Genomic DNA, 24,048 nt, shown 5'->3' with positions numbered 1-24,048 from the left:
TTCATATTATATGTTTGTACTTTATTCCCAATACTTCAATCACAATCTACTTCAAATACATTTTATACAACAATTTTCCTCTTGCCATGTCCTTCTCATTCTCCATGAAAAACAGCAGGTCTCTGAGGTTAACTCGCTTTACGCGAGGTCTTACCTATGAGAAAACAAAACGTCAGTAAGGTAGTCTGTAAATAAAACCAAAATTTATCCATCACCTTATTTGTATACACAGATATATACAATCATAAAACCACTGAAGGTACTTATAAGCCAACTCATTATTGTATTTCAATCAAAGTTCAGTGTATTGAGTAGAGTTAGTTATTTAATAAAACACCTTCTTACAAGTAAGATATTCTACATTTAACAGGGACATCACTCAGGAAGTGAGGAGACTGTGACAAGAGAGAACAAGTGAATTGGTGAGAGTTTCAGGTGGAATTTACCCCCTCAAAAAGCTACAACTTTTTCAAAACACAAAGTATTAGAAACTACTTCCTGAGACATCACAAGCAATTCACATGTGAAATTTAAATCCTTCCAAATGGGGATGGTCGACTGTAATTACTGGGGCTGTAATTACAAAGTTATCACCAGAATTTCCAGATTATAACTTCTATTGCATTTCGCATAGCTTTTTGAAACTTGGCAAGTAAATATTAGAAGTCTTTTATATATATATATATACAAAAATATAAATTTTTTTATCATTTTTTATTTATCACTTGATCAAGAATATGGAGTTAGTGAATGCTCAGACTCCAAAGTGATTTCTGTGCATTGATTAAAAATTTTCAAATTTGTGTGACTGATAAAATCTCCTAAAAGTATCAAACATTTTCAGTAAATTTTTATATTTTACTGTTAATTTTTATCCAAACTGTGTATAGTCAGTTGATTTTACCAAACTTTTACCCAACATAAAAAAATATTAAATAAATATGTATCACTTTTTTTTGTAAAATTACTGAAGACTGTAGCAGAGAATTACAACTTTTTTCCTACATAGTTTAAGACTCATAACAATCTTTGTTATTTTTTTTTAAATTAATTTTATAGCCCGTTCAACAGTATATAACTAATAGTCATGCCATATGGTTTGTAAATCACTCCAGCAAATGCACAGCTCATGTCACCATACTTAGTTATGTAATGAACAATTTACTTGCAAATAAATCTCTAAAATAATTTTTACTATTCTTCCTTGTCTAACCTAATAAGTTTCTAATATTTACGTTCTAGTTACTTTTATAATAATAATAAAAGAATCTACACATAAAATAAGATGTATAGCACTTACCTGGATCAATGAAACTTAAGTCTACATTTGTTATAATAACGGTACTACGACACAAATTAATTTTTATTTGAATTACATAATGCACTTAAGCGTACAGAAAGCAAACAATGTCCTATAGCTACCATAATTTTTCTGGTTTTCACAATTCAACTAAGCTAGTCAATGTGATTCTCACAAGAAGTTGAAACTGAACCAGAAAATAGACAATTCTTTATACAGAAAACAACATAATACAATATTTAATAGATTATAACTTTGACCTTTTATAGGTTGTAAATAATATAGTATTAAACATCTTAAAGAACCACTAGCCATTTGTGAAATGTAGAATGTGAAAGTTGGACATGGCAATTGGATTTGACTTTCTAGTTTCTTGCTCCATAAACAAATAAGTACGTAATTTTCATAGCAAAGCCATAATAAGTTATCTGCTGTGTCCCCTAAGAGGATATGAGCCCTTCCTTATTTGAGTATTATAAATCCATAGACTTACTGCTGTTTCACTGGGGGATTTTTGAAATGCCCACCACCAGTGTCAAAACTCGATTTGTTGTAGTGCAAACCCACAGACTTACCACTGACCCACTAGGAGTCAAACAAATAAAAGTGAAGGCTATGAAAATTGTGCTTTGTCCAAGTAATATTCACAATATAAACAACTTATTTTAAATTCCATACTTCTCAGAAGGATGATAACCACTTCACGATATCCTCCGGAATTTCAGGAAACGTGAAGATGGATACAACTTCTTTACTTTTCAAAGAAATTCACATTAGGTCAAATAATTCCAAATAAGTAAGTGTTTGCAGTGGAAATGTGTTACTTTAAACTTAGGTGTAGAAAGAATGAATTCAATGCATTTTTTGTCAGCAAGAGAATTTTTTTCTTCTTGAATTTGCCGTTTTTCTAGCAAACCCACTTTGTGCTATCTGCTGAGTCCATCAAGGGGAATCGAACCCCTGATTTAGAGTTGTAAACCCATAGCCTTACCACTTCACCAACATGAGACAAATTGGCAGTTGTCTTGTATACCAAAACTGAAGAGGAAAGGCTGTATTCATCAGAACCAACCAGAAGAAAATGAAAGCTGAGGAGTATATTCATCTCAAGGATACAGTAAGGAATGTTGATCAAATGGTCACCTTGTCTTCAAATTTCACAGGAGAACCAAGATACATGCATGAATGTAAACAATGTGCTTGTTAGAAAGTACAGTAGACCAGATGTTTTCATAACATTCACGTGCAATCCAAACTGGATGAAAATCAAAAGAGAACTGATGCAAAACCAAATGTCTCAAGACCATCACAATCTAACTTCAAGAGTACTGTGATTGAAAGCAATGAAACTCATGGAATTATTAACAAAAGATGTGTCACACAAACATGCCTTTGAAGTTCTACACAAAAAACTCTCCAACATATCAGGAAATTATTCCATATTTGGTGGTATTCTTATAGTGCTCTCAAGCAATCTTATGTTACCGGTCGTTTCAAGAGGTACCAGAGCTGAAGAAGTCAACAGAAGGTTTAACACTTCTTCCTCATAGAAGAAGTCCAAATTTATCCCTTGAAAAGAAATATCAGTGTTCTTCTCACAGAAAGTTCGGAAGCTAAAGAACTTGCAAAACACCTTCTCAAAACAAGTAACGGCAAGAGAACCACATTGTAGCAATATTGTCATACCTAGTATGTGTGGAAAACTGGTTGCAAATGTGGATGAATTAAAGTCATATTTTCCAGCCTTAGTGAAAAATTACAGAAATAGCTCTTGGTTCAGTGAAAGATCCATACATGCAGGAAGAAATAATGTAGTTACAGAAAATAACTGCAAGTTACTTAAGAAAAATAAAAAAATCTACAAATCAGTTGATACAGTGCCAGATCCTAATGAGGCTGTGAATTATCTTACATAATTCTCTTTAAATCCCCTGGGAATACCCAATTATATAATGAAGTTCAAAATTGGTGCACCAATAATGTTACTGAAAACTTTTTATTCCTCAAAGCTTTGCAATGGTACACACTTGGTTGTAAAGACATTAACATCTCATGTAATTAAGGCCAACTATTTCAAGTGGTAAATTTAAAATCCAGACATGTTTATACCCAAGATTCCAATAACACCAAGCAATTTCCCATTTGCATTTAAAAGTCTACAATTTCCAGTGAAAATTTCCTTTACAATGTCAACTAATAAAGCTCAAGATCAAAGTGTGAAAGTTGTTGGATTGTTTTTCAAACAAACATGCTTTTCTCATGATCAATTTTATGTATGGTCTTTGAAGATGGGATCACCTCAAAATCTTTATTTGTTGGTAAGATGAGAAACAAACTACAAATGTTGTTTATGAAGAAGCTTTGTTATAATTTTAAAATTTTGAGACAAAATTTATGTTCAAGTTATTACTTTGAATTATCTGATTCCTGTTAAACTTACAAAGAGGATAGGAAAAAATATTATACTACAGGCTAAAGCAAACTGTCTGTTGAAAATGACATTATGACATGCTGGGAAACGTGAAGTGTGTTGATAAAAATTATGAGAGATAAATAATTAAAAAGAAACATAAAACATTAAAAAAAAGAAAGGATAAAGACTCTAAATTATGCAAATAACCCAAAGGAGATATTTTAAGATTATTCAATAAAGAGATAAAACATAAGTATATATTTCCATTTCTTAATTTTAAACATTTCATTGAACTGTACATTGTAATAATAGCTAGAGTTAGCGATACAGTAGAGAAAATTTTGTATGGTGGTTACAAGGTTGGTCAAACTGACCAACCCCATATAGAATCAGGGCAGAGAAAATAACAGATGAAATATCAAGTTTTACTAAAAAAGACATTTGAAATGCATTTAAAGGATTGTAAAGATCACACAAGTGATATCTGAGATTTCTGGAACACAGCATAGTTGTTTTTAAATCATAACATGAAAATCACTTTGCATTAGTAACAAAACAGATGTTACATATTCACAAGCAAATCTTTAGTAAAAATACTTGATTAAAAGATCTGATTTTCTGTGTACAAAAGGCAAAGTTTACTAAAAGCCTACCAAATTTTGTGAAGGTACACAATCTGCATAAAAAGTTATAATATAAATATTAATACATGCACAAATGTGTACAAACTAGTGTAATTTAAGAACAGGAAAATAAAGTTTTCACAACCTTACAATTAAATAATTTAGAATATTGTGTGTGCAACTTGTTATGGTATTTTTGTGCTAGTTTGTGGATGAATTCTTTGATGAGCAATTGTGAGATTGCTGAAGGGGGGGGGCATTAAGCATAAGGCATGTCACAAGCGACAGGACATCTGTATTTATGTAGGGGTCTAATATAAACTTTGTCATAGATTTTGACATGTTCATGGCTCCAATACATCATAAGCACAAAAATCTTTTGCCTTGCATTTTTGGCAATACTGCTGGAGCAAGTAGCCCAGATCAGGCATGTGTTCAGAGTCATTCCTAAAAATTTAGTTGTGTTCTTAAATGTGATAGCAGTTTTAATAAGTATCAACACATGATCAAAATAGAATTGACTATGAATACTCCTATGATCAACAGTTGGCTACTTCTCTCAATCTGTCAGTATAGTAGTAAAGGCTGTACCCTCCCTGTACTCTTACCACTGTAACCAACATCTATGATGTGTGATGTATGGATTGATTCACTTGTGGAACAAAAAAAAGAAAGAAAAAAAGACAAGGAACCAACTGCTGATGTTTAGCTGAATAAAATAAATCTTATAGATTTAAGCCTAACCCAGTACTTTTCAGAAGATGGTGAGAGTTTTGAGATCAATAAGGAAGAGACAGGATGAAACAGAATAAGCAACAACTATTAAACAATGAAAACCAAAGTTCCTGAAGATGATAAAGCAATAGCATGAGAAACCCATTGGACTGGTTTAAAATGCTGCCTTGAAGGGTAGTCATTTATCACAAAAGATGAATTTATAGCCAAACGTATGCAGCAAAAGTCAGGTAAATAAGTAGTTCATTAAATCACCAAAGAATAAGATACTGAAATAGAACTTTACTGAGCTTGAAGTTACAATGCATTTAGTGAGTGTAAAAAGATCCTTCCACTGAATTTTTATATAATGGAAAACAAAAGTGAAACCTATCTGTTACTATAACTGAAGGTTGAAATAATAATTCACCTACTTGTGGTTTACTACTACTTGAAAATGGTGATAATCCAGTTGTTCCCAGTTGCTGAAAAATTACAATTACTAGTTACTTTTGTCATGATCTCAAAAAAAAAAAAAATCACTAAAGATAACTTAAGCAGCTTAATTTACAAGAGAGAAGGCAGCTAGTGAACATTATTCACTGACAACTCTGGGACTACTCTTAACCAATAAATGTAGGATTGACTGTAACATTAAACCACACATACAGTCGAGCAATTAAGCAAGTCTGGTATGGGATTCGCTCCTGCAACCAACAGGTTGTGAATCGAGTGCCCTAACCATCAGCCTCAATATGTGCTTTAATTACTACTTAACCAAATGCAATAACAACACACTTACATTGAAATATAAATCTTACTGAATAAAATAAAAACATCTGTAGCAAATACTTTACAAAAGAATCCAAAACACATTTCAAGCAAAATAAAAACATACAATTAAAAAAGAATATCATTTGTGGGACAGTTTTTAAACATCATGATGTTTAACACTCTCACCGCAGACATCCTTTTTTTTGCATGTCTTGAGGTTTTAACAAGTTACATTCAAAATTTAATTAAACTACTTTCTTATCATGATATATGAAACATTTAGCACAAAAACACAGCTACTAATCCAAACTGTAATCATGTGTGTGTATCTTAAGTTTTCAAGAGGAAATATAAAAAAAAATTAAAATTTCACCTAGTATGACATATTCTCTCTGGGCATTCCCTTCTTCTCTGTCTACTTATTACCAAGAATTATAATATTTAATATATATTACTCATTATTACTCTCAGGTCAAACAATTTTTATAGCCTTCAATGTTATTTAGTTACAAAGTCATATATTAGAAAATCAAACCTCTCTTACCACACCCATCTGTCACATCCAGTGACAAAATGCCAGTAGTTCTGTCCGACATTTAATATTACATTATTTACAGCCAATAGAAAAGTTTTAATCCATCAAATGATACATTGTTTTCTGATCAAAGTGTTTCTATTTCACTTCCAGTTCAAACTTTATTTCCACAAAAAACACACAGACAAATTCTTATCACACTTTTTAAAACAGGAAAACTGTGATAGTTATGGAACATTGTTTGCTTTTTGAATGTTATTATTCTGTGTTCTTTGTTGCATTATGTACAATATTACTGTCAAATAGTACCATTAACATATAAAAGTAGGGTTGTCGCTGACAACAACTAAAAACCAAAGTAAGTACTTTGTTTCTTATTTTTATGTATTCTTTATTTATTATTATAAAATAAACTAAAATGTAAAAAAATTAAATTTTTTTTAGATTAGATCAGGTAAAATAAAGAATTATGATAATAATAATAATTATAAAAGCATTTCCACAAGTTATACTCACAAGCTACTAATAAGTTATGCAATTCAACAGGGTAACATGAGCTACACACATACCAAGTGATTTACAACAATGGTCCATAAAATATAACGTTTTACAAAAAAAAGTTCAAAATTCATTTAGAAGGTTTTAGAAATTATGCAAACAACATATAATATCTTTCTGATGAAGAAAAGTCTTTTTAAGTTTGACATAACAATCATTTTACAATTAGAGAAGTTAGAACTTTGACTCCAAGTTTAGGTAAAAATACTTTGTTAAAACTTCTGATTTTTTGTCTACAAATGACTCTTAATAATTACCAAAAGTCTGCAAAGTTGCATGAAGATACACAAAATATATTAGAAGATATAGTATGAAACTATAAAGGTCAATTTAGGGTCAGGAACTTGAGAAGATTCAACTGAGCCCATTACTAGAGAGTTATGTGATTTTTGGAGTATAAAAAAAGATGCCACTTACTGAATTTAGTTCTATCTTTACTGTATCTAATTTCTGTTTCTTTCGAGGACCAATAGCTAAAAGAGCTGTCATGTTGGCTTCTCTTTGTCTCATCTCTTCCAACTCTGCTCGTTGCAGCTGTGAAGAAAAATTTCATAACTGCATTCAAAATGTAAATCCTGTGATATAAAATGTTGATATTTTGAAAAAAGTTAAAAATTGTAAAAAAAATTACTTACACGTTCAACTGGTACCTCATAATTTATTCATATTGGTCTACGTAATTTTCCACATTTTCACTTACTTATATCTGTGGTATGCAATAATATCATTCTACAACTAGAAAAAAAAAATTCAACAGACACTTTCACCAATGGCGTATTAGTCTGCAAATGTTTAATTTGTGATAAAGTTTTAAAAAAGAGGTTGAAATGTCCTTAGGTAGCAACAAATGATGTATTTCTAGTGTGTTAATAAAACTGTTATGATAGGACACCTGTTAAAATATTACCTGATTTCAGGTAATAGTTTAAACAGATATCAGGTATTAATATTAACAAAATTAACTGATGAAGAGATTGTTGTCTAGGTTATCCAAGAAATAAATACAATTAGGTAGACGTACAAGGTACGAAAGTGTACTGTTAATATTTCCACCCTTACATCATACAGAGAAAAGAAGATAAAATGTAAATATTTATGTAACCAGGACCTTGCATATCTTTAATGAGCAAACATTAAAGAAACTAACCTCCTTGGCTTTCAGTTTCAGTTTCATCTTATCTGGATCTTCAACTTTAGAACGACTCTGTAACAAACATGAATAAACCTGCTGTGAAAACTTTAAGTTTTGACAAAATGACATGAACTTTAAATGAAAATTTTAATATACATGTTTTATAAAACATAAATTTACATTAATCAATATAAGACATGATACGCCTTGGAGGTATGAGCTACAATGGAAAAAAAACTGCTATTTAGGAATATCACAATATATATATATATATATACACACACACACACAGTTCTGGGGAAAAGTTAACTATTAAAATCATTCAATTACAATGTAGATACATTACACTACTAACAAACTTTAATTACACACAAAAAAATGTAATTCTGCATCATAATTCTGCATCATTTTCATGCAACTAAGTCCAATGGTCATTCTACAGCACTTAGTGCTAAGATTTTCTGTTGGTCTACAACTGCTTTTTAAAATGCAATTCAAATATCCTCAACTAATGTGAGGTTTTATGAGACTGGATATAATCATACGACAAACATATTCTGGAATCTCAAAACCTTTGATGATGTATCAGTTGTTCAACATTTTAGACAATAAAAACATTGAGTTATTACTTTGGCAGCCTTCATCAAAATTTCTCTCTCTTGTTCTTCATGCCTCTTTCTCTCTAGCCTATCCAACTCTTCTAGGAATTTTAACTGACTTTTAACATCTGAAGAGACTTCATATCTTGGGTCATTCTGGATAAACAAATTAAAAAAACATTTTCTGAGGGTGATTATATACATACATAATACAAAAATCACTTTGAGAAAACCTTCAAAAACTATAACTGATATCTAGCATAAAAATATATTAACCTAAATAAATTGTAACTTAATTTTCTCGAATATTACAATGTTTTGAAACATGCTCAAAATCTCTCAAGTTCCTTATAAAATTATGAATAGCCTGATACTTCCTTCATGTTTACAGACTTACAGGCAAATTAAAATAAATAAAACTCCTACAACCCATGTGCTTTTGAAGTGTCCACCTTTCAAAAACTCTTGGGTTATAGGGGTTTTATTCATTTCTATGAAGACTTCTTGAAACTATGTGTTTTTCTAACATCATGAGGGCAAACAAAACTGTTAACATTAACAGACTTGGGGTTATTTAGGTTAACTTGGCAGACTTATCATAAATCGTTTCCAAGTTAAAAATAATTTAAATAATATTGTAATGCACGGACAAAATAACAGGAACCTTAACCTTGTATTTAACTGTCTCAAAATGTACCTAACTGACAGCTTGTATATGTTGTGCCATGGATTCTTTAAGATTCTGTAGATGTGAGGTTTGATATTTATTCATTCCTCGAGTAGTAGCATCTTCAAACTGTCAGAGTTTGATGAAAGCAGGATATGTACCCTGAGCTGCTGATAATTATGAGAACCAGAACAGATGGCATGTCTGTATTATAATTTTTAAGCCAAGCCTGTTTCTTGTTCCTCAAACCAACCACCGATTAGAAAAAACATCACAGCTGGTGGCATTGTCATGTTGAAACGGGTCATTTCTGGTGGAAATTATGCACAGATATCCATAAGATATAATGAAGTCTACAAAAAGAACTGGAAATCTAAGCCACACTAACAAAATGACCTCATTAATATTATTACACCTACAGCACAATTAAAACAATACAGAAAGGAGCTGTTACCTCATGAAACTATTCCCACATATTTACCCACCCACCATTTGTACAAAACTATTCATATTAGTTTCATCAAGTCATGTAATACGTTTCAAATCCCTTAGTACCAATTCTTGGTGTCATATGTACTATTGATGCAACTTTCAATAGGTTGCAGCAAAAATAAGTGGTTTATGTTGAGGTGCATGAAAACCATACTTTATTTCATGCAGTTCTCTTTGTATGGTTCTAACTGACATGGTAGTCCCCAGGCCATGGGACAACACAATCCTCCTAAACATTATCTTATTCCACAGAATTTTTTTATTTATTTATTTAAACATTTCTCCACTAACTGGTGTTTTCTGTGACGTTAAGTACGTAAAATAAAACTTGAAAAATTATTCTTAATAAACACTCATGCAAATCAGGCTTCAACAATGACTTTTTTAAAGTTTGTTAAATCTAGTCAACAATCTATCATCATTGTATTAGATTCTAAAATTTTAATACAATAACTTTATATACTTTTATAAAGGCAATATGGCACAGAATGTAACAGAACATGCATTCTATTTAGTTTAAAATTATGCATACAAGCTTGATGATTTCAATCAACACTGAAATTATAAATACAACAACACTAAGTATATCTTTTAGAAATTGGGCAAGCTTTTGGTAAACATTACAAGTTTATTGTATATCAAAAACAAGTTTCTTTACAAGTGTAGTTTTACTAAAGATTTATTTATGAATTTACCAAGCCTATAATGAGTCAGTCCATGTGATTTTCATCCTGAGGATGAAAACACTACTTTTTCACCTTAGTTTTTATATTTGACTTAAATAACTACTAGAACTTCCTAAATTAATACACAAAGTTATTTTGTAAAACTTTGTACTTTATCAGTTTATTTCTGTATGCCACCACTAACTGAAGCAAATTCAGCAATGTAGGATAAAATATATAAATACATTCAGTAACAGTTTTTCTCACAAGAATTACTTCATATTATAGCAGACATTATTATTCTCCTATTCTAGAAATGTATTTCCAATACATACTCAGCTCACCTGCGAGATACAGTTATTCTCATTCAGTGCTGTCCTTTATATGCAAAAGAAATCTTTGCACATCGTAAGTCTTGTCCTCCTACATACCCCAGAGTCAATGCAGTTTTAAATTGGTCTCACGGGTAAACTGTCATACAAACAACCCTCCACCTAAAGGAGTGTGACAACCCCCTCTATTTCATTCTACCAAACTATAATTTCAAATTTTGGTAGAAAATGGAAACACCAGCTTTTAATGGTGAGGAAGTGTGATAGGAGGTAAGTACCCAATGAAAATACAATTTCAGTATATGAAAATTATGAGTTCCTATATGGTATATTACCTCTACCAACATAAATAGCTAGAATCCCACAATGAATAAGTGAAGAGACCATTGCAAGGAAGCAGCATCCTTTAATAGTGTCCAAAGAACACCCAAAAAGAGGAGATCCTTCGTGGAAAAATTCACCACTTCTTTATCAAATAAACTCCATGCCTAGTGTTGAAATTGTTGTTGTAAATATGGGTAGAAAAATGGAAGGAGCTCATTCAAAAGGGGAGAGAATAAAGTCTGAATAGAAAACCAATTTCAATCCCTTTGTAATGAAGTAAATATATTGCAAGGAAAAACCCACAAGCAATCTTGAACACTCCAACTCAACAGTGTGCAATTAGTGGCCATGGAAAGCATAACTGTTAAGTCATACTGGCCTTACAGTGCAGATTTCAGTAGTTTAGGTACACCCAGACAGGCACCACTCATCAAAAAGCAGGATACATAACGAAAAAAGAGACATACCCCTAAAAACAAGTAAACATACAAAAAGAATAATTCAATAAAATTAAAAGCTGAACCCAGCTTGTAAGGGTAGAAGGAAAAAGGTCACAAAGATAGCTGACAAAGAATAAAGAGGCAGAAATGGGCACTCTGGAGAGAAAACATGCAGGAAATATAACAACAAAGAGCATATGTGGGATATAGTGGTCTATCCAGATCAGGCTAGGGATAGAAGCTGTAAATGAAAGGAAGGGAAATCAGTGAGAAAGAGAAACAACCCTCACTAGTTGCCAAAATTTTGAGAAGATTGTTCAGGATAAAGGACAATATATGCAAAAGGATTGAGATTACATGAAACATCAATGGTTGGTTTGGCATATTATGATGCAAAGCAACTAGGCTATCTGCACCAAACATCTGGTAATAAGTTAAAAGTAAAAATTATAAAAATTTGTAAAAGGGAATCAAGGTGAAACAAAACAAAGTTTGATTTTTGAATTAAAAACTTAAATAGCATTAAAGCCAATTTTTACATCTAGTTTACAGCAGTAAGACATGAAGTACAGTAATACCAGTTTCAAAGGACTTTCTGTAATAATTTTAATTATCATAACTTGCCAGGATGACTAATGGGTAAATTTCAAACATCAGCATTAGTCACCTGAAGTTGACCTTTCCAGTCCTGGTTTCCAGTTATTTGACGTTATGGTCATTTTCTAATTTCATATCAAACTAGTTGTACTTTAATTCATAAAAATCATATTTAAAAATGCCTAATTTATGAATTAAAAACTTAAATAGTTAAAAAGGTCAATGGTCTTTAACAAACTAAAAACATTCGTAAGGTGGACAGTATCACCATCATCATTGAGAATCGAAATGACAGCAAGACAGTAAAATGTGGCTTATTGTGACCTGAGTGTCACACAGACAACACATTGGTGTATCAGTTCCAGATAAAAGAAAACGATGAGTTAAAAAACTGTGACCAATGCATAGCCTAGTTAGGACAACTTCCTCTTTCAAACCCTTAGGGAAACAAGATGGCTAATGTCCAATAGAAGGTTTCATTTGCAAAATGTATATAAATTCAACCAGCAATGTTCATAGACTAAGAGGTTAAGCAAATAAGTCTTAAGGGATAAGTGAAAAACTGAATATGAAGACAGAGGTTCAAACAGACGTAAAGTTAGGCAGTGAAAAACCACACTAATATCCCAATCCAGAAAGACCATGCACCAAGGAGGTCAATTAATCTGGAGAGAATGTGATAACAGTAAAACAGGAGGTGAGGTAAAAACTTTATGGTACCAGGAAATATGAAAAGTTTAGGATAAGGCAGCCTGATAACTCACAGTTGGAGAGACAGAAGTCTCATGATCAAACAGTCAAGTGAAGAAATCCATGAAACAGTGGGTCAAGCAGGCTAAAGACCCCCCTCAATCTAAAGATTAACAGCAGAAAACATTCCACATATACTGATAAACACCCATAAAAGTAGGGCAATTAAACCATGCTAAAAATGAAGCAACTTGCTGTGACCTCTTGCCAAGAACCAATAAAAACCAGTCATGAAGATAGGGGGTAGGAACAACTGAATGAATTGATGGTGACTGAAGTTAATGTAGTAAGGATGTGCCAGTAAGTAAGTAGCAATCAGAAGGATTGGACACAAAGTGGCATGGATGATTAATGAGTTAATAATGATTAATGGAGTTATGAATGATGACCCATGACAAACAAGGAAACAGATACAGAGCTTATGGGACAAAAAAAAGAAGATCCAAGGTTTGACCACAAAAGGAAAGAAGGGGGTGGGGATGAAACACCCACTGACACATGAGCCTTGTCCAACCCCCAATGCAGAACAAGGGAAGGAGAAAAGGAAATAGGAGCATCCAAAGGATCATGCACAAGGTTCCATCAATGGTGCAGAGTCTTATGAAGAAACTTAACATGTTCAAATCAAGAAAATAAGGGTTTCCACAGAAGATCACATCTCCAAAAGTAATAGTATCTCATGAACAGTAACAGTGGAGGCAGTAGATGAATGAAGAAATGAAAACTACAGTGAATAAAATCAAAGAGAAGGTTGGGCCCATCTGAAATGAGCACTGAAAAAGACACCCAAGTGTACAAGATTTTGAGTAGGTATGAGGAATGACTTCTCCAACTTCATTAACCAATCCACATAAGTTGCCCCCAAATACACTAAATGAGAGTAAGAGAACGGCTCCCATTAAGAATAAGCTCACAGAAACCAGTCATCCATGTAATGGTATAAGTGCAACACCTGGGCATGCATGTTTGGCAAAAGCCTTGACCACTCAACAAAAGGCACACAGGATTGAACCAAGCCCAAAGGATAGTGCATAACACTAACCCATGATGAACAAACTGATAATAGTGCCTCAGCCCATGAATATCATAATATGCAGATAAGCATTCAAGATATCTACCTTGGTCATCCATAGACCTGGAGAAAAAGCTCACCTGTGGGTGAGAAAATACTAAGTAACAAAGCAAGGTAGAACCAAAAAATGAATAATACAGGAGAAATCAATCACAGGCTACCAGTCCACAATTCTCTTGGCTTCCACAAACAACTTGGAATAAAAATTTGGAAAAGGATAAGGTACAAGTTTGACTCTGTACTATCTTTGACAAACGTCAACTGTGGTAGGATCCCAAGACAATGTAAAGAATATGGGTACCTGATATAATGAAGAAGGGGAAAAGAAGTGGAGGACAAATCCCTCAAATAACCCAAAGATCTCTGACAAAATCACACCACAGAAGAACAAAATCAGTCGAGTGAACTTCAACTGGACCAGACCTCACAGTGTGGTCACCAGCACTGGTAACAGCTGGAAGGGTGCTGGATGGGAAACAGTAACAGGGGATTACCTAGGCTTGGAATGAAACAAACAATCAACCAAAAGTGAAGGGTCAACAATTGTTTCATAGTTTTCATGTGGGATTCTACAGTCTTGAAAATCTTCCTGTAAACAGGATGTAAGAGAAAAAGAGGCTGTATGTAATCCCAAAGACAAGGAGGTAATAACCAAAGTAGGGACAACAGAACATCTCTCCCAAGAATATTTCAACAACAAAGAAACCATGCGTGCTAGGAAAGAGGCAATGAAGACAAATGTGTCAAAATCGAGGTGATTAGAGAGAGGGTATTCCCTTGGAAAACCCTCAGGATCTTGGTGGAGTGCCTTGGAAAGAAGTAAATGGTAGATAAGTACTACCATAGAGTCGATAGGGTAAGATGAAAGCAGGTAAAATGAGCATAGGATAAATAAACAGACTTAGCAGGGTCTCTTCCTCCACACAGGCAAAAGAGATTCCAACTTTTGAAAATCAAGATACAGAAATGAGGCCCGATGGTAGGTTAAAATAAATTGATCTGAAGCTAGTAGGAGGTGAGAGATGCTAGCATTCTTACACATCTAAAGATACAAAATTCTCTGCAAGAACCTTAATACCTAGGGAAGAGAGAAACAAAATAATGAGAGAAAAGGTAACATGTAACAAGAAAGGACAAAGATTGAAAGAAATTGGGTGAAACTAATAAAACAGAACCCAGCTGAAAAATCATGTCCACAAAAGCTGTATTAGGCCTAGCTGATTCCACAGTAGAATAAGAACACACAGCAAAAGCAGGTGTTAGAAGAAGACTGTCAAATTCATCATTCTCCCAATTATGTTCAGCTTGTTCAGGAGGAAAATGGGCAACATCGGGAGAAGATGACAGGCTCATATAATTACCAATCTCTCATTGGATAAGAGCCAATGATTCCATGGTCAACTTTCCCCCACCTGCAACCTGTGTAAATGTACTGGTATGTGGTATTCCCTCTAAAGTGGTAACTTAGACTTCAGAAGTCATCATTAAAGATGAATAACCAAACACAACAATGTCAGAATAAATAAATAAAAAATTAGAATAAATGGTACGTTATCCTTACATTCCTGAATATTTGAATAAGGAGAATAACAATTTCACTTTCCAATAAATTATAAAACAGTTTAATCAACACAGTAAAAAAATTGTAAAAAAACAACTGAAGAGCATAATGAAAAGTATATTGATAAAAGCATTGCTGAATGATAAGTTACAGTTATACAGAATCAAATACAGTAAGTCACTTGTCAGGAGGGTGCATCCCACTCCTTGTTGTGAAGACTTATCACATGATGATTTACATGCAAGACACTGCTGAACCACATTGATTATATATAAGGCACTAGAATAAAATGTCCCCAAACTGTTATAATTTACATGGTTTTCTAACTAACCCATAAATGGGTTAAAATTTTCCAATACTGTTTGGAACACTAACTATACTCAACGGATATTACACTTTTCTTGAGAAATACTGGTTCTGACTGCCAAAACTAAAACTGAACAAGTAAACCTACAGTACCTGCACACTACAAAATACTATTTTTTATTGGTTATTTATATATGCATCTTTCACATAGGTGTGAATGACTAATTGGTTTGAAATGCATGAAAAGATGGAAGGGGTTTCCTGTGGTGGATTTAACAAATTTATTTACAGCTCAGTATGTTATGAATGTACGAGGTTCAAATCTTATATTCTTCTTTCTCATTATGTGTAATTGGTTAAGCATTATGGAAGCTGTACTGTTGACATCTGTTTGTAATTGAGCACAAAGCTACACAACAGATTATCTATGCTCCAAGCCAAAGGTATCAAAAACCCAGTTTCTAGTGTTGTAAGTCTGAAGACATACCACTGTGCTACTGGTGGGCTTGTTGATGTTATACAACCTTCTTGAGAGGAGGTATTAGAGCACAGATATGTTACTCCACTAAGAGTGAAGACTGGATTTTAAAGTTATTTGTTTCTCAAAGTACTACTTAGATAACAAATGTTTTGTTTTTTTTTTATCAAGAACTACTTTTTGATGTTAAATTTATTGACATGGATAACAAAGATGTTTTATTAAATTCTGGACTTAACCCTGCAAAATGGTAGTGAAAAATTTATATTGACTCACCTGATGCATAAAGTAAGGTTTTTAAAGGAATGTATAGTTTGCAATTATCAAAAAATCTATGATGTTAGAAAATAAATACGACTTGTAACAGATTGATTCTCACTGACATTTTTGTTCCAACAGAATTTACTTGTTTGTAGTTCCGAACTGGTAAAGAAGCGAAGCCAGATATTTTAAATCTAACTTCCAATGATATACAGGTAAAATTATATTTCTAATGATAGCTTCTTCAGCACTAATTATATACGAGACTGTATACTCAGTTACTTAAACAGGTACAATTTTCTTTATCCATGATATGGAGATAAGCTAATATATTTTTAGTATTTTAAATTTGGAACAAATGAAATATCTGGTAACATTTTGATAACAATGATACTGTTCAAAAGTAATATCTCAATAATAGGATATATCTACATTACTAATACGGCAGAAAAATCTTCAAATCAAATAATATATAGAATATAGAGTACAAGTTGCTTATGTAATCTAGATTCATAGAAAAGCTACCATATACTACTTTGCATGGTGTAGATGTATACAGAAAGTCTGAAATACAACTTCAAACATACTTTTACATTTTCTAAACGATGTTCTGCAATAACACCAAGCCTTTCAACCAGATTTTTAATTCTTTCCTCTGTTCCATGAGATACGAGGGCTATAACATCTGGTGACACCTCACTCAGACCATGATGAGCAGCTGAAAGAAACAGCATGATTCAAATCTGATGTTTCAGTTTTTTAATGTTAGTAATTATAATTTATCTAACACAAATTCATAATATGATTATAAAGCTAGATGAGATACTAAATACCAAATATACCAGTAAACACAACACATTTGTATAAAAGGTGTTTATTTTAAAATCAGCATGTTTTAAGATACAATTTATATCTTGAACCTGACAAAGCAACTTTTGACTACACATTCCTTAACACAATTTAACAACTTTACTTATGAGAAAGAACAAGTCTCAGAAATATGATGGCTAGAATAACAGGGCATATACACTAGAATAGGCAGATACATTAATTAATAATAAAAATGGTGGTAAGAGAGAGTGTGATATTTGTATCAACATCAATAGAAATGAAACTTTACTGAGGTTCACCTCAGTTAGTAAACAATTTATTGCAATTTAACTTCATGATCATCTTTTCAATATCACAAGAATCTAGATCTATTTACAAATGTTAACTGCAACTGATGATGTTATTGGGTATTCTATGAAGAGGTTTAAAGTACCTTAGATAACGTCTCTAACAGAGATTTCTTCATTGTCATAGGAGACTGAAATGCAACAACTGAATAATTGAACACCAAGCCAAAAATAATAGAAAAGCATGTTGAGAGGGGTGGATATTCCTGTAATAGTAATGCAACATCTGTACAGCTGACAGACATGGATTAGCACAGATAATACACCTATGAACCAAACTGACTATATCTTCATAAAAACAAAATAGAGATCATTGCTGCTTAGCATTCATAGAAAATTAAAATTAAACTTTGCTAGTAAGCTTCAGGCTATGAATTGTTCATCAAACACTAAGACTGATAGAAGAAATCAGTGTAGCAATACCAGTCATTTGTTTGTTTGTTCTGAATTTCACGCAAAGCTACTCAAGGACTATCTGTGCTAGCCATTCCTAATTTAGCAGTGTAAGACGAGAGGGAAGGCAGCTAGTCGTCACCACCCACCACCAACTCTTGGGCTACTCTTTTACGAATGGTGGGATTGACCGTCACATTATAATGCGCCCACGGCTGAAAGGGCGAACATGTTTGGTGTGATGGGAATTCGAACTCGCGACTCTCAGATTACGAGTCAAATGCCTTAACCCGCCTGGCCATGCCGAGCCTCCCCTGAATCATAGAACGTGTTATTCATAGAGGAAAAGTTAGTTTCAAGTGCTACTCAGGGAATAAAGAAAAAAATAAATGAATTGTGAGAAGAAATAAATATAACGAAAATTATTTTGTCCACTATCCAAGAGAGACATCCCACGTAAAAAATAAAACAAGCAGCCATGGATATCACAGGCTACAATGAACTTGGTAAATGACAGAAAGAAACAAAGATATAAGAAAAAAGGATAAATGGCAGATCCTTAAAAAAAAAAGTCATAAAATCAGTTAAATAAAACCAAACTGATTTTACAGAAAGGATGCACAAAGAGATCAAACAACATAGTTCTGGCATGAAGAAAAGGATTTAGGAAAAAGATAGATTGAATACTGTTTGAAGTTGTGTAACTGCAAACTCCAATGACCCAATGGCAGTGGATAAAAATAGAATAGAAAATAAGATGCCACCAATGAAGAGTAAAGTGTGGAATTAACTACCTGTGAAATGTAAAGGGCATTTGGTATTGATGACTTTTCTAGTGTCATGGAAGAATGGCTAAAAGAAGACAATGACATCATGTGAAAATTTGGCATAAAAAATTTTGGAAAAAACAAATATGGCCCAGTTGCCAAGTGTTTTGTTGTTGTTTTTTGCACACCTCTACTTGGGAAACTTGAAAGACCACTGCACAATTAATCTTATAATTCATGCCAGCAACATACTACAGAAGATCATTAATAAAATAATGGACAGTGAGATGTAGTAGATAAATAACTGGCAGGCAAGCTTCTGTGAAAGAAGGGGGAATCGAGAAAATACTGATCATATCCAAAAGATTTTTAAAAAGTTTAAAGGGCACAGAATATCACTGTATCTCTGCATAATCAATTATACAAATGGTTTTAACTGCATCTCTGGTCACAATCTATGGGAAAATTATGAAAGATAAGGAATTTCCAGCTCAAATTGTTGACCTATTAAGTTAGCTGTATCACAATCAAGTCACAAGTACATGCAAGCAAAAAAAATACTGAATTATTCAGTATCAAAAAGAGATTAGATAGAGATGTGTGATGTCTTTGCATCTATTCAACATTTACATTGAGAACATCATGAGAGAAGCAATTAAGAGTTTCTAAAGTGTTAAGTTTGGAAGAAGCATGTTACTATCTTGCAGTGTGAATATGCTACAACATACGTAGCAACATGGAAGAGACACTGAATCTGTTAAAAACTGTCAAGCGAGCAAATATTGGGGGACTACTGATGAATACCAAAAACAACCAAGATAATGGTAAATGACAAAGACAGAAGAGATGATAGGTGGAATATGAAAAAGTTCACATATTTGGTAAAAAAAACAAATATAGGTGTGCACTGCTGAAAATGTAGCTCAAGATATGAAAGAGTAAGATAACCATTGCACTCAAAATTTGATTGTGAAAAACATCTTCAGTCTCTGTGGTGATGTACAGTTCAGAATTATGGGTTGTAAAAAGTGATCAAAAGACAGTGAACGTCTTTGGATGGATGTTACTGTAGAATTGAGGGTGCTGGATAATTCAAAATGGAACTAAAAGTGCTGATCTCCAACTTCAACAAGAATGTTAGGCTTCTTTATTAGATCACTAGGTGTAAATGTCCAAAGATGGTAGTTCTTCAAAGGGAGGTAAAAGTACAATTAGGGAAAGAAAGACCAACAACAACAGATGAAAGCAAAATGGAGAAAGGGTTGGACGTAATGGAAAGTGTTCATGTTAAATATGCTAAAATGTATGCATGCAATGTAAAGATGGCTTGTAATATTCAAAGATAAAATATAATGCAAAATCTACGTTTTGAGAACGAAATTTTAAAAAGTAGATAAAACAGATAGTTGTAAACGTCACTTAATAATTACTTCTAACAGCTTATACACTCTTCACGTACTTTTTTGCTGACACATACTTATAAAATTGCCAGTTACAAGTGCTGTATATAAATAAACAATTTGATCAATTGCACTCAGTTTCAGCCCTTCAAGACTGTTCAGTCTTTAAAATGGAGTATCTTTGAAATATATCTTTTAAAATCTAATAATCTCTACTGTTTATAACTAATACCAATTTTCTGCCGGATTTAAAACACTTTAAATAAAAACATTTCATATAAAATCAATAAGTGAATGGAAAAGTCTTACCAATTTGTTTAATTCGCCTTTCTAACGGTCCAGTGAACAAAAAATTTGAATCTTTGCATGACCTTATTTCTGTTCCTACCATTTCAGAATTTGATGCAAGAATTCTCTGACTTTCTTCTACTAAATTTACACCACCCATAGCAGCAACATCATTGAAATCATCTTCTTCTTGACTGCAGTAAGAAAAACCAAACAAACTCACAAAAAATCAACAAAACAAGGTATTTCAGTGGTGAACATGTTTTACATTAAAGATGCTACCATTTCAATTAGAAAACAATTCCTTCATGTAACCCAGAAATCCATAACTATCTAACACTCTATGAGATCAAAGGATTTTTAAACTACAGTGGAGCACACTTTTAGCCATTAATAATAACTCTTCAAAGCCCTGATTAACCATGAGATTAAAATAATAGTGTTTGTTGGTTTTAGTTTCTGACTTGTAGAGCTGTCATATATGTGTGCACTTCAGGTGTGCTATACCTTTGAAAAAATGAATACTTGGGACAAAGTATATGGTTAAAGTAACACAACATTAGAGAAGAAACGTGTATTTTACATTAGATTATGGCAGACAATTCCTGCTTGAGAAATTGAAGAAGTCAAGATATGGGTTTAATTTTTGTAATGCATGCAGAAAGTATATCATGTATTTGTACCTTATGTTAAATATGTAATGGTACATAATAATACCTCATAACTCCTCTACTGGTTTTGTTCCATAATAAATATAACACCAAATTTAAAATGAATTCCAACAACTATAAAGAGTTAATGGTAGATTATAAGTTGTTACTACCTCACAGCTACTAAAGCCTTCTTGTCTTTTGGTAGATTTCTTGCCTGAGAACCAGCTTTTGACTGAACAGTAGCAGTGGATAAGACAACAGGACTTCCTGATGGTTTGTTCAAGTTGGTAGACACAAGAAGACTCTTAACTCTGGCCCCAGTATCCTGGAGAAAATTAATTCTTTTACCACTGAACTACTTACAAAACCCTCTATTAGACCCCAGAAGAATCTAGCTGTATTTTTATCTTTAGAAAAGAAATGTTATCTTAAGCCTCAGCATCTTCATTAGCTACCTAAGAAAATATTTTGTAGTTTAAGGTGATAGAACTCAAACTTGAGCCAGTGTTGTAGTAAAACATTCCAATTACACATTAGCATTTAAACAAGTCCTTCATAAAAATTGTCAGATAAAAAGATATTTAATAACCTTTAACAGTTCATTCCATTTAAAAAAGTAATCTCTCAAGTCTATTTACTAGCTTGATATTCACAATTCTAGAATTGCAGAGGAAAAAAATCATAATATAGTGATAGATGTAGAAAAATTTTTACCAAGATCAAAATTATTTTCAACATTGTGTCAACAAACTAAGACTACATAAACATGACTTGAACAAACATGTGACATACTACCTTAAAGATTACAATTGATACCTATGCTCTCAGCTTAGATATACAGGTAAGAAAGAGAAACAAAACTTACTGCTGAAAGTCTTTTCTGAATTATCCCAGCTGGTTGAGACAACTGTGTACTAAGTGGCCCCTGGGTCACAACCCTGATTTGTGCTGAAGGCTGGTTCACCAGAGTCTTGTTCATAACCTTTAAATATTCCATGAACAGACAAACTATAACATAGTATTCCAATATGTACTAATACACACTGAGGATATTAAAATTTTTATATGTCTTCTTACATTTTATTTAAAAAGCAGAAAAAAGCCAGCACAGACATAACCAATCTTAATATTTGGTCTCATCTCTCATGAAGTAGAGAAAAATCCAACAGTTATTTTCCTACCTGAGTTCGTGCAATGGTTGCAGTTGTTGATGGAAGAATAAATGCTGTGGCCGGAGGAGGACGAATTCCATCAATACTTGACTCTCCTGTCATCAAGGAATGACGAAGATGAGGAAGGCTTTTCTGTAGACAGTTACAGAAACAAAAAAACTGCTTCAAACATTTTATCACCATCAAAATAACTATTTGATTTCATTCAAAGCTACACAAGTGATCTTCACTCAACTTTCCTACTTTTTAAACAATAGGCTAGAAGGGAATATAGACAGTCAATACCTTCAAAGCTAGGGTTACACATCAGACCAAACTGCAGAATTTGACCATTACTCTTATTATGTACCTATTGCCTCAAAATGCAAAGTATGATGTTTTTGTTTGGTAACAGAACCATACTCAGAAAGCAAAATAAAGATTCTATCTATGATGCAACACTTCGTAACATAGTGGTCATTTAATGCAAAATCCACACATGCACAAAAAATTACAAATACATTACAACTGTTCACACTGTGTACACATTTTTTGTGTCTTATTATTGCTACACAAAGTTTTGGATGTTAACACATTTCCCAAACATAACAGATCTCTCAAAAAGTATGAAATGAGTTTCAGATGTGATGCCAACAATTCAGAGAAGAATCAAGAGTGTCTGTCTGTCATCAATTCAAAAAGTGGTGGATATAACAGTAGAATCTATACAAATGGGAAATATCCCTAAAAAAATCAGGTAATATAGCATGAAACTTATTGAAATTGCAAGCCAAATAACAGATAAAAAATTTAAGAGCTATTCCTATATCTAATAAGGGTAAAAATCTGCCTCAATCATACATTTAAAGTATGCATTTTTTTAAAAACCTAATGTGACCTCTGACTAAAATCAGAGCTCGTATAAGTTGTAATTACTAACCCTATGAATCTAGAGAAGATAAAGTAGTTGAATCATCTCTGACCAGTCATCTTTGTATGTTTGGTGTGATATGTCAGTATTTAACCTTTTTTCATATCAATGAAAAAGAAATCACTAAAAAGTTTATTTTCTCAAATTCTTCTGATATGTTTCTTACACCTGTAACTTGGGGATATTTTTGACTAATGCAGCATTTTCAGTTACTGTTTGGGCATGTTTTTGTTTGTAATAAACTATCATTAAACAGAGGTTTAAATGTGCTGTTTTTAATAGTCATTCATTTTGACTGTTTCATTGTAGTGACTGTTTAGTATTAATATTGTATACAGCAATTAATATAAATCAATTTTTTCTACATTTATTCTAAAAAGTTATAATAAACAACAAATTATTGGATGTTTTCTAATGTGAACACTTGTGAAACTTTACCCAAAATAATAATGAGTCTGAAAATGGGCAGTGCTTCAGAAGAGGAATGGTTAATGTTTTATCCATCTGGTCATACATCAAGTAGTTTAGTTTAGTTTTCAAGCTATTCCTTTTACTGAAAACAAAGTCTGAATCCAGAACTAGATTTGTATATCTTTTGAAACACAAATATACTATCTAAATGTATTATATCCTGTTTTGAAAAAAAATTGAAAATTTAAACTCAATGTGTCTTGGGTGTTAATGTTATCACTTT

General features: G+C 32.6%; 1 protein-coding gene across 1 annotated transcript in view; it reads right to left on the bottom strand.

Annotated features, from left to right (window-relative positions):
- The window catches only part of LOC143250344 (transcription initiation factor TFIID subunit 4B-like), a 36,779-nt gene continuing 12,731 nt past the window's right edge, over window positions 1-24,048 (bottom strand). Inside the window, exons 8-17 of the mRNA XM_076500792.1 lie at window positions 22,454-22,576; window positions 22,138-22,254; window positions 21,443-21,597; window positions 20,641-20,813; window positions 17,181-17,311; window positions 8,679-8,804; window positions 8,065-8,121; window positions 7,335-7,451; window positions 5,485-5,535; window positions 1-154 (exon numbers count right to left, since the gene is read on the bottom strand). Coding sequence (XP_076356907.1) covers window positions 47-154; window positions 5,485-5,535; window positions 7,335-7,451; window positions 8,065-8,121; window positions 8,679-8,804; window positions 17,181-17,311; window positions 20,641-20,813; window positions 21,443-21,597; window positions 22,138-22,254; window positions 22,454-22,576 — 1,158 coding nt within the window. The 3' untranslated portion in view covers window positions 1-46. The remainder of the gene's footprint in view (window positions 155-5,484; window positions 5,536-7,334; window positions 7,452-8,064; window positions 8,122-8,678; window positions 8,805-17,180; window positions 17,312-20,640; window positions 20,814-21,442; window positions 21,598-22,137; window positions 22,255-22,453; window positions 22,577-24,048) is intronic.

Source organism: Tachypleus tridentatus, chromosome 5, assembly GCF_004210375.1.
Source record: "Tachypleus tridentatus isolate NWPU-2018 chromosome 5, ASM421037v1, whole genome shotgun sequence".
Classification (NCBI taxonomy): Eukaryota; Metazoa; Arthropoda; class Merostomata; order Xiphosura; family Limulidae; genus Tachypleus; species Tachypleus tridentatus.
Note: the sequence above shows the minus strand (reverse complement) of the source record. Positions and strands in the feature narration are given on the sequence as shown.